Genomic DNA, 15,873 nt, shown 5'->3' on the forward strand with positions numbered 1-15,873 from the left:
TTTTTTTTTGGGGGGTGGGGGGGTGGAAGATGGTTGTAGATTTGTGGACTATGAAGTGATGGTAATGGTGGGGTACTAGAATTAGCCTCTTATTTTCATTCCACTGTCTATCACTGCTTTGTGGTCTTCAATCCCTGACTATTCCTTTTTAAATGTTGCAGGTTTTTGAAAGCAAGGGACTTCAACATTGATAAAACAGTCCAAACGTGGGAAGAAATGCTCCAATGGAGAAAGGAGTTTGGAACAGATACCATATTGGAGGTTTGTGCATTATTTTATTGCACCTCCCATTCTGTGTTGACAAAACTAGGAGATTTTGGTGTTTTGTCACTAGTTGGTACTTGGTACATTGAAAATGGTTTAGAACTTAAGTAGTTTAGATCCTAACATACTAGTAGATTAATTATAATACCCTATTCATTCCCAAAAAAGATGCTCATATATTTTGATAGCATGTGAGTTGAACTAGTTACATTGGGAATTGGGATATCCATAGATATTTAAACTTAACAATTTAATTTCACCTTCAACATGACACCATATTGAACTGTATCTTCAGGACTTCGAATTTGAAGAACTGGAAGAAGTTTTACAATATTATCCTCAAGGGTACCATGGGGTTGATAAAGATGGAAGGCCTATATATATCGAGAGGCTTGGGAAAGCTCACCCAAATAAACTTACACGCATTACCACAGTTGATCGCTACTTAAAGTACCATGTACAGGAGTTTGAGAAGGCACTACGTGAGAAATTTCCTGCATGTTCAATTGCAGCAAGGAGGCACATTGGATCGACTACAACAATATTGGATGTTCAGGGTTTGGTATGTTTTGATCTCCATTTCTTGTGCTTTCGTGGGCATTGAAGTTTGTTTTAGGATTTTCCTAACTTCTAAGAAAATATTGAAGTTTTGAAATGATATAAGATCTGTTGTTTGTAGTCTTTTACTTGCATGATGTAGCCACCAAATAACTTGGTTTTTCACCAACAAAGTTGACTTTTCTATCTGGTTCAGCTTGAATACCACTCTATGATGTTCTTTGTTTTCAATAGCTTCTGTGATATGGTCAGAGTTCTAGAAAGGACCTAGAAGCATTCAACCACACTTGACCAGGATCACTTAAGATTTTATATAATAACAGAAGAGGGACAGAATAGATGAATAATAGGAAAATTAAATTACTCATAATCCAACAGTCAGATCTGCCTAGGATTCTGGTCAGTAATACTAGTTTAACAGATCTATCAATCGGTATAATAATCTTGAAAATCGGAGAAATGCGTATCGGCAAATTTGCACCTGCTTACGATTCAAGCTAAGGTCTAGAACTAAGAAATCTCAGCAGAATCAGATGATCAGAGTTGAGAACTGTTCAATAGTAATATAATAGATCACTGATAAACTGATTTGCAAGCTGGAATTCAATAACAACAACAACAATAACTACAACTACTCAGCCTTATCCCAACTAAATGGGGTTGGCTACATGGATCATTGCTTTCTAATCAGCTCTATTCGAAGTCATACGTGGTAGAAGGCCCATGCGTCACCAACTCTCCTAGGGTTATTTTAGGAATGTCCATGGCTCTTTTAGATCTTTCAATCTGAAGCAAATCACTGCTCCAAACTGGAACATCCGAAGGCCTCCATTGAACATGGATATGCCACATCAAACAACTTTCTCGTAGCTTATCATGTACAAGTCTACACCTAATTCAGCTTTAATGTGGTCATTCCTTACTTTGTCCTTCATTGTTTTGCCACACATCCGTCAACATCCTGATCTCCACTATGCTTAGTTTATCTACATGTTGCTTCTTAACTACCCAACACTTTGCACCATACATTATAGCCCGTTTGATAGTCCTATGAGACTTCCCTTTAAGTTTTAAAGGAATAAATCAATTATACAACACTCTGGACACATCTTCCACTTCATCCATCCTATTTTAATTCTTTGTAAAACATCTCTTCTATATCACATTCTTTATTTATGATTGAGCTAAGATTTCACGCTTCGACCCCATACCAAGTCATAATATTGTCCACTTTGGTCCATTGGCTTCACAGACTTAAAATGCATTATGACTATGGAAGGAGTGCTAAAGGTTATCAACTGGCGCAGTCTCTCCCCCTTGCCGATGTGGGACTAAAGAGATTTCCCCCTTCAATGCCCCTCCCATTTCCTGCCTAACTTTTATGTCTCACCGGATCTAGGCCATTTCTTGGGTGTGACATGCACCCCCCTTTGCGGCACAATGTTCCCGTTGTGGCCACACAACGTGTCAGGATTTGCTCTAATACCATTTATAATGCCTTAACAACATACCAAGCTACAATATTGTCCGCTTTGACCTATGAGCCTCATGGCTTTAAAACGTTGTGTGACTATGGAAGGGGTGCTAGAGATTATCAACTAGCCCAACCTGTTTTCCCTCGTTAATGTGGGACTAAAGAGATGCCCTCTCATCTCCCGATTCTTGCCCAACCTTCGGGGCTCATCGGATCTGGGCCGTTTCTTGGGTGTGATATTAGATACCTAAAATAATCACTTTGTGGAACCTCCCTCACATCAATTTTCACCACCTCATTATCTGTCCTCGTGTAACTAAAGTTACACACCATATACACCATCTTCGTTCTATTTATCTTAAAACCTTGTGATTACAAGTTTAATCTCCATAACTCCAATTTAGCGTTTGTCGCTGCTTTTGTCTCATCCACCAAATATCATCAACAAAAGGCATACACTAAGGGAAACTCGTCTTGAATGTCTCTGGTTAATTCATCCATGATAAGCACAAACAAATGGGGGCATAAAGTTGATCCTTGATTTAACCCAATCATAATTGGGAATTCACTCCATTTACACCACGTTTCTTACAATAATCACCACTATGTCCATATATTTACTTGAAACACTTCTCTTCCAAAATCCGGATTAACACTCTAGGAAATTTGTCATAAGTTTTTTCTAGGTCAATAAAGACCATATGGAGATCATTTTTACAATCTCTAAATATTTCCCTAAGTCTCCTAAGTGAATAGCTTCTGTCGTGGATCTCCTGTCAAAAGAACAAATTGACTCTCTATAATAGTAGTTTCTTTTCTTATGTGGGTTTCAATAATCCTCTCCCATAATTTTATAGTATGACTCATTTGTTTATGTCTTTATAGTTATTGGAGCTTTGAATATCACCTTTATTTTTATAAATTGGAATCCCAACGCTTCTCTTTCATTCATATAACTTTTTCGTTGTGCTCATGATCTTGTTAAACAGCTTGGTTAGCCAAGATAAACCACAAATTCCTAAGCTCTTCCACCTTTCTATTAGGGCCTCATTTGAGCCTTGTGCCTTGCCTACCTTCATCCTTCTTAAAACTGCCTTTACTTCAGACACCCTGATTTTTCGTATATATTTACAACATGTGATGTCTTGATGGGAAATGCAATCTTCTGCAATACTATTACTAGAAGTGTCTCCATTAATAAGCTGCAGAATTAAACTTTTGATCTCTCCCTAATGTCCTCATCCCTTGTTAGTACTTTACCATCTTCACTTTTAATTCATCTAACATGGTCGAGATCTTTGCTCTTCCTTTCCCGCATTTCAGCTATCTTGTAGATAGTCTTTTCCCTTTCCTTTGTGCTCAGATTGTTATGGAGATCTTCATATTTCTTTCTTTTGAAATCACTTTGTGGAATTTCCTCGTCATCAATATTCATTTGTTTTTTGGTAAACCTATCATTAATATTCACCCCCTCATCAGCCGTCCTAATATGACTGAAGTTACACACTATATATGTCTTTGTTATACTTATCTTAAAACCTTTTGATTCTAAGCTTAATCTCCATAGCTCCAACTTGGCGTCAACCCCCGCTTTTTTCTCGTCCACCAAAACAATATCATCAGCGAAAAGCATACATACACCAAGGAACCTCATCTTGGATGTCTCTAGTTATATCATCCACAATAAGCGCAAGCAAGTAAGGGCATAAGGCTGATCCTTGATGTAACCATATTGTAATTGGGAATTCATTACCTTGACCCCCAATGTTCTTACGGTAGTCACCACATCATCAAGCATATCTTTAATTTATCCACATATTTACTTGATACCCTTCTCTTCTCTAGAATATGCCTGATAAAATCTCTAGGAACCCTGTTGTAGGCTTTTTCTAAGTCAACAAGGACCGTATAGACTATAGAGATCCTTCTTGCCCCCTCTACATCTTTCCATGAGCCTCCTAAGTAAGAAAATAGCTTCTATCGTGGATCTTCTTGGCATATAACGCACTTGATAATTAATTGATCAGAAAAAGAAGGTAGAAGATCAGATCTGGACTAGGTCTATGCATAAAAAAACGAAGTGCCCCAGTGCACAAGGCTCCAGCTATTACAGGGTCTTGAGGGGTAAATATACACAGCCTTACCCCTTGCTTAGAAGGAGAGGTGGTTTTTGAAGTTTCAAACCTGCAACCAAATAGGTTACAATAGCACAACTTTTTTTTTTTGGATGAATTAATAATATATTAAAGCAAGAAGAGAGAAAGAACAAGAATATATAGAGAGAAAAGGGGGAAAAAGGTGGAGGGAAGGAGATAAAGCAAGATGCTACATAGCCGCAACAATAATGGGGGGTGGGGGGAACTAAAATGGAGCTAGGTAGATCCCAGGAGACAACAAGCCTGTTCCTTGGGGAATCCCTTACATTGCGATGGGGGAGCATGGCTAGCTTAGAACTAACTTAACTGTTGCGCCAACGCTTGCCCACTACTATATCCACGTATGTACAGCTCAAAAACACAAAAGCTCTTGAAAACTTAATTTTGTTACTCAAAATCATGTCTAAGTGATGGGGATATTGCCTTTATAAAGACCTTTTGAAATTCATATATTGATTCATAAAAGCACTCCTGATCACTCTCTCATTCTATCCAAGTGAAGCAAACTCAAAACAGAACTCTTTGCTGGCTAATAAGTATTGTTATCAAATTTAAACTCTTGACTTAAAAAGCTAAAAACATTGTTCCTGTATTCAAACTTTATCCCCCAAATATGGGCTTGTAGATTAGGCCCATTACAATGAAACCGATAAAGAAAAGAGCCCAACATATATTATTACTACCCAAAAGGAAAAAACTTGATTTCAGCCCACTGGACTGCTGCCAGCACCTTGTGGGTTTCCCGAGCTTCTGCTTAGGCTTCCATAGTAGATTCTATCGATCCATGCATTCCAATGCTAAATGGGGTCGGCTACATGGATCCTTGCCCTCCAATAGGTTCTATCCAAGGTCATAGTGGGGACAAGACCAAGGCTATGCATGTCATTCCTCACCACTTCGTCTATAGTCATTTTAGGCCTGGCCCTAACTCTTTTGGTTCCTTCAACCTAGATCCAATCACTCCTTACTGGGGTGTCCTCAAGCCTCCTTTGAACATGGCCATACCACCTCAAATGACTTTCACAGAGCTTGTCGTCGATCGGGGGCCACTCCCAAAACAGCTCTAATATTCTCATTCTTTACTTTATCCTTCATTCCTTCCTAGTTTTACTGCACATCCATCTTAACATCCTCGTCTCAGCTACACGTAGTTTCTCAATATGACTCTTCTTGGATGCCCAACATTCCGCCCCATACATCATAGTTGGACGTACAATAGTCCTATGGAATTTTCCCCTGAGCTTTAGAGGGATACGCCGATCACATCAGACTCCGAATGCACATCTCCACTTCATCCATCCTTTAGAGGGGTCGTTGCTTGGAGGAATGGCAAAGGGCTCTTTCTGCCTGCGCAGTGGTGCGAGTTCAAGTCCTGGGAACCAGCCTCTCTGTAAAGGGGGTAAGGCTGCCTACCTATATACCCTCCCAGAACCCTGCTTAAGTGCGGGAAGCCTTTGTGCACTGGGTAACGGCCTTTTTTTTATCATCCTCTACATCACCTTCTTTATTTATGGTAGACCCCTAGATATCTAAAATAGATTCTATTTAGGTTATTTCCATGGTATCAGATTCACATTTATGAGACTTTTACTCATGCTTATGTCTGAGGTGCAGGGTATCAAAAATTTCACCAAGATTGCTGGAGATCTCCTGGCTGGTATTGCCAAAATTGATAACAATTACTACCCTGAGGTACTTAATTCTTTACAACAGATTTATGTTCTGAAGAAATTGTTTCGTATATAGCTGTTATACAGCTGCCTTTTTGCAGACACTGCATTGTATGTTCATTGTTAATGCTGGTCCTGGCTTCAAGATGCTTTGGCTTGCTGTGAAGAAATTTCTTGACCCAAAGACCATTGCAAAGATACAAGTAAGATAATGTAGCATAAGAAAGATATATAATTGTGTGCTTTTCTGCAGCCTTAAGTGACCTATGAAATTAACCTCTAAATCTCAGGTTCTGGAACCTAGGTGCTTGAGTAAATTGCTGGACTTCATTGACTCAAGGTCTGTATGTTTCTATTCAGAGTTTATTACTTAATTGATCGTCCATCATGCCCTTGAATTCATTTCTTCTAATATTTTTCAGTGAACTGCCTGACTTCTTGGGTGGAACATGTACATGCTCTGCCGAAGGAGGGTGCATTTGGTCTAATAAAGGACCATGGAATGATCCTGATATAATGAAAGTAAGGTTATCTCCTCTTAATATCTAGCAGACATAAGTTATTGTTATAATTTTAATCAAAGATGGATTGAGATCTGCTTACCAATAAAGAATGTCGTGCTAAGTTGGTTCTATCATTTGTAGCTTGTAAATAATGCAGAATCAACATTTGTGAGGCAAGTCACAAGAATATCTGACAAGGAGCAGAAAATCAAGTCTTACATTAAGATATGGCAAAAGGTAATATTGAATCTTAAATTAAGCTGTAGTTTATATGGCAGAAGGTTCAAATAAGATTTTTACTTTTTATGCTCAGGGAAGAAATAGTGATACATCGACAGCTGAATCTGGATCAGAAGATGTTGATGATCCTTGTTCTCCTACTGGGCTACGGAGTTCAAGGTTTTCACGATTGGCTCCAGTTCATGAAGAAGTGAGTTATGGCATGTGTTATTCCTTTCCATATATGTAACAAATTCTTGGTTTTTTTTTTTTTTTATTTAAATCCTACTTTAAAAAAATTAATAATAATAAAGGTGTACCCGGTGCTCGAGGCTCTTGCATGTGCAAGGGCCTAGGGGACGAGAACTACACAGCATTACCCCGAGAATGTCGAGAGGCTTCTTTGACCGCTTGACTACCAGGTCACAACATTCGTACCTTTATCGTCTGACCAATCGTGCCCCTTTTGGGAAGCTTACATTTTGTAGATGAATATTTGTAGAAGTTTCCTTGACCAGCAGATCTAGAGGGTATCTCTAGACTGGGACACAAGTTCTATGTGGAAGGTGAAGTGGCTGTATCGAAGATTTGGATATCTAGGTAATGGTCTGGATTGGCCATATGTCAAATTTCAGCCTCAGATTCAGTCGCACACTCTCCTATGTACCTCCTTGCACCCTCTTGCTCTGCATTGTCTTGGTAGTTTTGAAATTTTCAATGCTTTAGTTTGCCACTTGGCAAGCTACATTGTACTGACACTTGACGTGTGAGTAGCAGACCTTGGAGGTCTTCCACCATCCACAAAGTTTCAGCCCTATGCAATCTGCCATGTGAGAACTTGGATGCTAATCTAGAGATACTTCATGGACTTGCCAGACTAGAAAATTCTCCCTTTGTGTTTTTGTTTATTTATTTATTTTTTTTGGGGGGGAGGTGTTCATCTTTTAAAAGGATGGGATACGGTCTAACATTTTTCTCGCTCTCCCCCCCCACACCCCCCATTTTCTAGCCATAAGGGAAAAAGAATTTCAACAAATCAACTCAATTAAACCTAATCCCAGATACTTGAGTTCCCTGGATGAATGCTTTGTATTTTGACTGCTTGCTCAAAACTGGCCTAATGCAATGAACCCGGGCCTAATCCCAAGCTTGGAGTTTCATTGCTTGAAACAGTGGTGATCTTTGAATCACTAATCAGGTTGGCTTTGGCTTGGGAAGATTTAAGCTATAACTTTCTTGATATAAAATACTCCTTAATTTCTTTTCAAAATAAGATTATAAATTATACTTGAGGAACTCCAAATGGAATAACCAAAGTAAAATGCTTCCTGTTTTCAATTAGTTAGGAAAATGCAAGTATTTAACACTAACCACTCAATGCATGGGGTATCTTGGCGGGTCTAATCCACGCATATTTGTCAAGGCATAAGGTGACTCAAGGCGATGGAGGATCGTCAAAAATCAAGGCGACGCCTAGGTGACCAAGGTACCAATCCAGGCTGAGCCGCCTGGACGCTTAGGCGTCTCCTTGACAACTATGAATCAACAAGTTGTGTACCACTAAAGATGTAGGTGACGGTCCTCCGAATGCAGTTTATGTTTATCTCATCATATATTTTGTGCCCAACACTATGTCTCTACTAATTCTTCCAAAAATTAGATTTGGAAAAAAAACGTCACCTTTAAGCTCCAATCACGGTAGAAGAATGCCAAGAAGTAGGAAGAAATCAAGTGATTTGGAAAAAAAACTGCAAGTTTTTAGCAAAATCCCCCTTGGCAGTGTCGAAACTTGTGAAACTCCCAGCACTTGGTCAAAACCAAGTATCAAAACTCGTGAAACTTGTCGAAACAGGGCTGAAACCTAGTACAAACCAGTTTCTTCATCCTGGACAAAGTCGAAACCGAGTTGTCTCGGTTGAAACTTGTAGTTTCGACGGAGATTAAGAACCATGATTAAAGACCCTATAATTTCTTATATTCACAGTGACAATGTATGTTTTTATTTAGTGAATTACATATCACCTATGGTGCATGAAATTGCTTCTGTCCCTAATTTACAAAAACCAGTCATTTTTTGTTTCTGAGGTATTCAAATTCCTTCACATTCATATACGTATACAGACATACATGAAGGACAAACCGGATTATGCTATATAGAAAGTTGGGTTTTGCAACCATGGCCTCTAGCTGAAGCCTATCCTCAGGTAGGTCTGATTTGCATTTTTTGTTCCAACCTGGAGCTCAGAAAAGAAAGGCAGGTTCTGGTTGTGCATGGACCAGATTGCCTACTTAAACAACCACTTGGATTTTTTTGGGGGGAGGGGGTTGGCGTGGGGTGCCAACCACTTGGCTTCTTGGTTCTTTGATTTGGTTTATTTCTTTCTGAATGGAGATTAATTGGAAAATTTTCAAAATGCTGAACCTGATCCTCTTTGATCACACTAGAGATGTGACCTGGACACTTCAAATTATGGGTCATACTCATGTCTGGCTGTCGTGTCCTCAACTCTATCCGCAGATGATACTTTTTTTTTACTTTATCCTTGTGATATAACTTTTTCTGTCCAGTTTTGCCTTTGCATCCTTTAACATCTTCATGAAAATAATTTGTTTTTGTACTGCCAAGTCGAAGACTGATGTCCCCTCTATCTTTCATTAACAAATGTGACTTAGCTTTCTCTTTGACCCTCTTTTATCTTTAAACTTATATTTTTCCAACTTCATGCAGGCCAGGGTGTCGGATCCGACTGTTTACTACAGTTGTGATGATCATTTTACTGTTGTTGATAAAGCTATAGACAATGGTCAAGTTGGGTCCAGTTCTGAGAACCAATCAGGGGGATTTGAGTATCTGGGGAGCCCTTCTACTGCAGAGGCAATTTCAAAGCCAGAAGGTATCTTCTTCTCTCACTCTATAATGCTAATTAAATTAATTTTTATGGTCAAATCATTCTTCTACAGATTTCTTTTTGTAGATTATATGGTGAAATAATCTGTTAGGGGTTGGCAACTTGGTGGGTCTGGGAAATATAAATAATAACAATTCAAATTTCAATCTTTTTACTGTAAGAAAGAATTAGATAGTTGGGCAATTGGATGAGTAGGTTTGGGGGGTTTTGATGGATAATTCAGAATTTCGGGCAGATTTGGTTGGGCTTGGGCCATATTTGGGTGGATTAGGTGGGGAGTGCTGAGAGTTGATGGCCCTAGAAATACTAATACTGCAGCTTATATACTCCCGAAAAGAGAAAAGGTAATTCTTGAAAATGTTAGTACATTGAGACCTAGTACCTTTTCGTGCAGTATTTGTATTTAACTTTTTAACTTTTGTACATCTTTTGTCAGGTATTCCATTTATTAATAGGATCAAAACCATTAAGGACAAATTGGGGGAGAGAGATTTCCAGAGTGTTGCAAGAGTTCTGCTAGCTTTTGTGATCAAATTGCTCGCCTACTTTCGTTTTCTACGCTGTAGACATGGGAGAAGGCAGGGTAACATTCACCCCTCTAATTCTTTGGAGTCCAATCAGGAAATTCATCCACCTGCTGAAGAATCTGTGAAGGAAGAAGACCATGCCCTTCCATATTTGGACCGTCTTCAGAGACTTGAAAAGTTGTTTGAGGAACTTAGCACCAAGCCTGCAGGGATTCCTTTGGATAAGGACCAGTTGCTACAGGAATCTTTGGATCGTATCAAATCTGTTGAGCTTGACCTTGAGAAAACAAAGAGAGTAAGCTATTTTACCTCATTAAGAAGTTTGGATCTTAACTCTCATTGTTTCTTTCCATTACAGTTCCCTTATCCATTTATTTCAGGTGATGCATGCTGCAGTGATGAAACAAATGGAAATTGCTGATTTATTAGAGAATGTAAGAGAGTCTAAATTTCGGGTAAGTTCTATAAAAAATAAAAATATGCCATTTGTTCTTAATACATTGTGGATCTGTGAAAAAGCTTCTTCCCATAATTCGCTGATCCCAAGAATACTCTGTTGAGAGTGCAAGGACTTTAAATTAGGAAAATTCTTATTCATATTCCCAGTCTGAGAATGTTAAAGAACCACCAAGTATTAAAGCAATCTACTTAAGCTCTATGGGAACTACTAGGGGTTGGTAGATGAATCTTGTTCAACTATTTATCTTGATAACATTAGTGTATCCCTGCTTGGCTCAAGTTAATGTGCTAATTCTGATTTGGTTATAAGCAAAAAGGATCATGTCCAAGCACTCATAAAAGCAAACAACGAAGTAGTCTTGGTCATGTTTCCAATGATCTTCATAAAGTTGAGATTTTTATGGAAGTGTTTCAATGAGATGTGCTAGCATGACCGACAACTACATCCTCCTGTGTCAAAAAGCAACAGATGACAGACAAGATATGAAAGAGCTGACAACTGTGCAACTTTTTCAAACTTTTGGTCTAACCTCTACCTTTCAAAATACAGCTGTTTGCATGTCATATGTCATAAATTTGATTTGAGAATGGGAATTTCAACCTTCCTGAGGTCTTTTTCCTTTCTGTGATGTTTCAATGTGTCAGGGGGTGGGGTTAATCGGTCATAGGGGCTTATGTCGAAAGGATGGGTTTATGCACCCCTAAGAGGGGGGGGGGGGTAGCTCAGTTGGGAAAGATCATCACCTCACAATTTAGAGGTCATGAGTTCAACTCTCTTCAGGGCCTATGCCTACCTATTCAATAAAAGATGGGTTAATGCCATTCTTCTCCACAGCCATGTTGAAGTGTTACTGATGCAGATAAGTCACTTAATGAGCTTATTTTATTGCAAATAAGCCTTGGGTTGGATAATGTATGTGTTGGGCCTTTGATCCAATGAGTTTTCTTTGTAATGGGCCTAAATTATGGGTAGAATGTAGGAAAACGATATTTAATTCATTAGTTTAGTTAGAGTTCTGTTTTGAGTCTATTTCCTTTATTATTTAAGTTTCCTAGTTAGTTTAGGTTTCCCAATTAGTTAGGGATTGGGTTAGGCTTTTCCTTTTTAGGGTTTGAGTCAGTTTTGAGTCTTCTATATAAGTTTGTAAATGGCTATAACAATGAAAACGAATTTATTGATGAAAAAAAAAGATGGCTTATGCTGTTGTAGGTGAGATGCCTAAATCAGAGGGTGAGATGCCCATTCACTAGTTCCTCTTCCCCCTTCTCAACCCTTCATCGAATTCTCTTTTTTTTCTTTATTCTCTTATATTTTGTTTATTCATTCTTATCGGTCCCTGAATTTGGTTTATATTGAATTTAATAAAGATCCTGCCTGGGATTGGATCACTTGTGATTCGTTCTTATATTAGTGTATGTTGGGCAGATATCCATACACATTTTTCATGTCGACATGTGTTCCAAGGGTAAATAAAGTGTCTTGTGCCGAATTATATGAATATAAAATTGCCGAAGTATATTGATACTAAAATCTTTAGTACACACTTACACTTGTGTGCCCACGCTGGCATATGCACACTAGACATGAACACTTAGCACACGCTTGCATGCATGCGCACTAGACATATGAATGCCTAACTCCTGCAGAATACATACTCAACCAGCAAGCTACCATTGCACATTTGTTTTCAGTTCAACACTTTAATGTGCAACAAATTGTAGGCTTTGTTGTAACTTGCATGGATGGTTGAACCAGAGACCACGACAGGGCCCCAAAAGTGGGTTGATGGATAGGTTGGATCTCAGAACATTGGTTTCAATGAAAGCATTTTTTTTTTTCCCCAGTTTGACACATTATTGAGTATATAACAAATTATGGGCTTAATTTTAACTTGCCTAGCCAAGATGGTTGAACCAGACACACAGACAAGGCTCCAAAAGTGTGTTGATGGAGAGGTTGGATTTCGGAACATTGGTTTCAATAGAGCTCCAATGCCTCATTTAGAGAGGCTTAGCTTTGCAGGGCTCACCTGACTTCGAATCTCAAGGGGAGCCTGGAAACTCTGATATTGGAATTTCCCTGAGGAGAACTGACTTCATGGAGTTTGTTTACCTTGTCTAGTTTGCTTTTAAATTTTAATTTTTTAGTTTTCTAGCTTCTTCATAGTTTGGCGGACTCCATCTTAGTGAAATGAGTTGTCCCAAATTTTAGGACAAACTAGATGTTTTCACAAGTACCCAAGGACAAACTTTTCTTGATTTCAGATAGGAAGTGAGATTAAAGCCTGCAGTTGTTACAAGTAGCTATGTTCATGTTTCCTAAACATAGTATGACATGATAGCTATGATGGTTTTATGCTAGATTTCCTGTTGAAACTGTAGTAATGTTGATAAGGATTCTTGTTGCAGCGAAGAAGGTTCTTCTGTTGAAGGTTTTGATGCTGCTGAACAAGCTATGGTGGACAGAATGAGAGGAAGAAAAGATTTCACTGGCCTTTATGTGGGACATTGACGAGGATGGTTGTTGCAGCAAAGTATGTTAAATCTGTTAAAAAAAATTGGATCGTGACAACAAACTACAGTTGGCAGCATAAAAAGGAAGAAGAAATATGGCTTGCCTTTTATACAGTATGTAATAGTAAAAGGTGAAAAAAATCTGTCATGGGCATGGATCGGCATGGATCCTTAACATTGGCTTCCAGGCTTCCAGCCTTTCAGGTACTTGTTTATTCGTGGAAAGGGTGTTTGCCATAGCCGGAAACCTCATTAGTAACACAATCCTCGCCCATTTCATGTGAGGAGAAGAGAGAGAGGGAGGATGCTGGTGTATTATCTGCCATCAGCTTAGAGAACTTTTCCCCTTTAGTTTAATTTTTGGGTGAATACTGATGGGGAAAAGGGAGACCACAAGTATATAGGGTGGGAACCCGTTCCCAATCCATCACCCACCTTTACCTCATGGTTGGACTGCCGATCCAGTCTTTTTGAGATAAACGGGTCTCTTGTTAATAACTGTTGTCATAGCTTGAAGTTGTGGTTGGATTGGCGCCTGAGAAGTCTTCTATCTTCTTTTATGTAATATTGAAATTAAAAATTTTTATTTAACAAAAAAGAAGGGTGGGGGGACGAAAATTAGGACTACTATGGAGTATAGACTTAGAGAAGTGATATGATAACTGGGGATGCCTTCTCTTCTGTGTCAATTGAAAGGACTAATATGGAGTAATAATTAAGAATGTGGTTGGAGAGGAGACTTCGGTTGGTTGCAAGGGAAGTGGGGAAAAGGAAGTGAAGGGAATTAATTGTATTTTCATGTAGGATATATTTCGCTTTCTAGAGAAATACTTGCATTATTTACCAACCAAACACAGAAAAGAACATTTCTGGTATATATATTATTTCCCATTGCTACTGATTGGAGCTGAGGAACTGTGGCGTACTGGATATCAGTGGAGTGATCTCCAGCGTGGAGGGGCTGACTCGTCTCTAAATCCGATTACAACAGGTATTACCCTTAATTGGATTACTATTAATTTAGTTATGAGAACTTTGCCAGTTGTGCGTTGCTGCTGCTTTCCAAATCCATATTGGGAGAGATTGAAGATTTCTGTTATACTCATTGAAGTTCTTACTCTGTCGAATGGTTTGATACCCAGACGAGGTTGAAGGTTACTAAGGGGTCTTTGGTGTCTTTCACCCGCAGAGGAAATGCAAGGAAAATATGGCTTTGATGATGTTACTTTGGGAGGGTTGCTCATAGTTAAAAGACAATAAGGTGGTGCGTTATGGCTTTCTAAATACTCTCTCCCTTACTGGGAAAGTTAATGGAACCTGTTATTTCCTTTCACTTTCTTACAATTATCACTGGAAAACAAAGAATATAAAACTGCTGCCTAGTCCTAGAGCATGTTGTTGAAAAGTTGCAATAGTCATGAGGAAAGCTAAAGAATGTTTTCGAGATTAACTCAGATTCATTCTGTTACAACTCGGTGAATCCATTCCATTGATGCAAAGAGGTCAAGTCCTTGATAGTCACTGGCTATGATGGCAGGCAAGCCAAGAAGTCTCAGTATTTTTGCCTGCAAGATTAGAGTGTCTGTTAATACCTTGATTTGGTGCTGATGGGACCTAAAATATTGTGTGCCTGGTGCGACAACTTGAATTTTGAATCATTAGGTTGATTCTACTGCCCATTCCCTTCCAAAAACAAGAGAGTCGTTCACCTATGGAACCCATGCAGATCGCGTTATGATTACTTTGAGTTGTTTTTTAAGAAGGTGGACCTTGGCGCAATGATAAAGTTGCTCCATTATAATTTAGTGGTTGTTGATTCGAGTTGGAAAACTTCTCTACGAAACGGGGGTAAGACTGCGCAAATTATGACCTTTCTTAGATCCTTGTAGTAGTGTGAGCCTCATGCACTGAGTACATAGGGCCTTTACAATGTCTTCCGTAGCTATCATGGGTGATTTCATCTTCGTGTAAGGAATCAACCGATTGCTTATCCAAAAGAGATTTGGGGTGGGGTGGGGTGGGGTGGGGTGGGGTGGGGTGGGGTGGAGGAATCAATTCAAAACCTTGAATTAGATCGTAAGGATTTCATTGTAGACCGAAGCTTATTTGAATGATTGATTAGTTCAGTCCATTCAGTCATTTGTTTAAATTCAACTAAGCAACCCAAGTTTTATTCATTGTTATTTGAGAGACAAGATTAGTTCCTTTTTCAGCTAGGAAGACTTCTTCCATGCTTTTCTGTTAAACCTTTTGGCTGCTTAAGTAAAAACAAGCATTGTAGATTCCTTAGTTCGGAAGGTCCTATCCATGTAGTACATGACAAGCCAAACTCTGCTCCGTAGTTGATGGAACCTTGTATGTCACCTACCACGTGTTCAACAAGTGCAAATCAATTGATTATCTTTAAACAAACCAACCCCCCCCCCCCCCCCCCACCCCCACACCAAAAAAAACAAAGCCATCAATTTTTGCCAATATTTCTTGAATTCTTAGGTGTATATGGTTATATATGTATTAGGCCAACCTGTTGTCTCTTATTAGTGGCCTCCCGTGTTGTTTGTTACTTTCATATTATCTTCATCCTCTTACCTTCAGTTTGACTTCATAATCTTAGCAACAT

At 38.9% G+C, this 15,873-nt stretch overlaps 1 protein-coding gene across 2 annotated transcripts in view; it reads left to right on the plus strand.

The window, feature by feature from the left end:
* Positions 1-13,500, plus strand: part of LOC122092686 (phosphatidylinositol/phosphatidylcholine transfer protein SFH13-like) — a 15,411-nt gene extending 1,911 nt beyond the window's left edge. For both annotated transcript variants that reach the window (XM_042662918.1, XM_042662917.1), the window contains exons 4-15: positions 162-261; positions 560-826; positions 6,067-6,144; positions 6,224-6,325; positions 6,413-6,462; positions 6,545-6,644; positions 6,767-6,862; positions 6,939-7,055; positions 9,573-9,738; positions 10,190-10,575; positions 10,661-10,735; positions 13,149-13,500. In XM_042662918.1, coding sequence (XP_042518852.1) covers positions 162-261; positions 560-826; positions 6,067-6,144; positions 6,224-6,325; positions 6,413-6,462; positions 6,545-6,644; positions 6,767-6,862; positions 6,939-7,055; positions 9,573-9,738; positions 10,190-10,575; positions 10,661-10,735; positions 13,149-13,169 — 1,558 coding nt within the window. In that variant the 3' untranslated portion in view covers positions 13,170-13,500. The remainder of the gene's footprint in view (positions 1-161; positions 262-559; positions 827-6,066; positions 6,145-6,223; positions 6,326-6,412; positions 6,463-6,544; positions 6,645-6,766; positions 6,863-6,938; positions 7,056-9,572; positions 9,739-10,189; positions 10,576-10,660; positions 10,736-13,148) is intronic.
* The last annotated feature ends 2,373 nt before the right edge of the window (positions 13,501-15,873 follow it).

Source organism: Macadamia integrifolia, chromosome 11, assembly GCF_013358625.1.
Source record: "Macadamia integrifolia cultivar HAES 741 chromosome 11, SCU_Mint_v3, whole genome shotgun sequence".
Classification (NCBI taxonomy): Eukaryota; Viridiplantae; Streptophyta; class Magnoliopsida; order Proteales; family Proteaceae; genus Macadamia; species Macadamia integrifolia.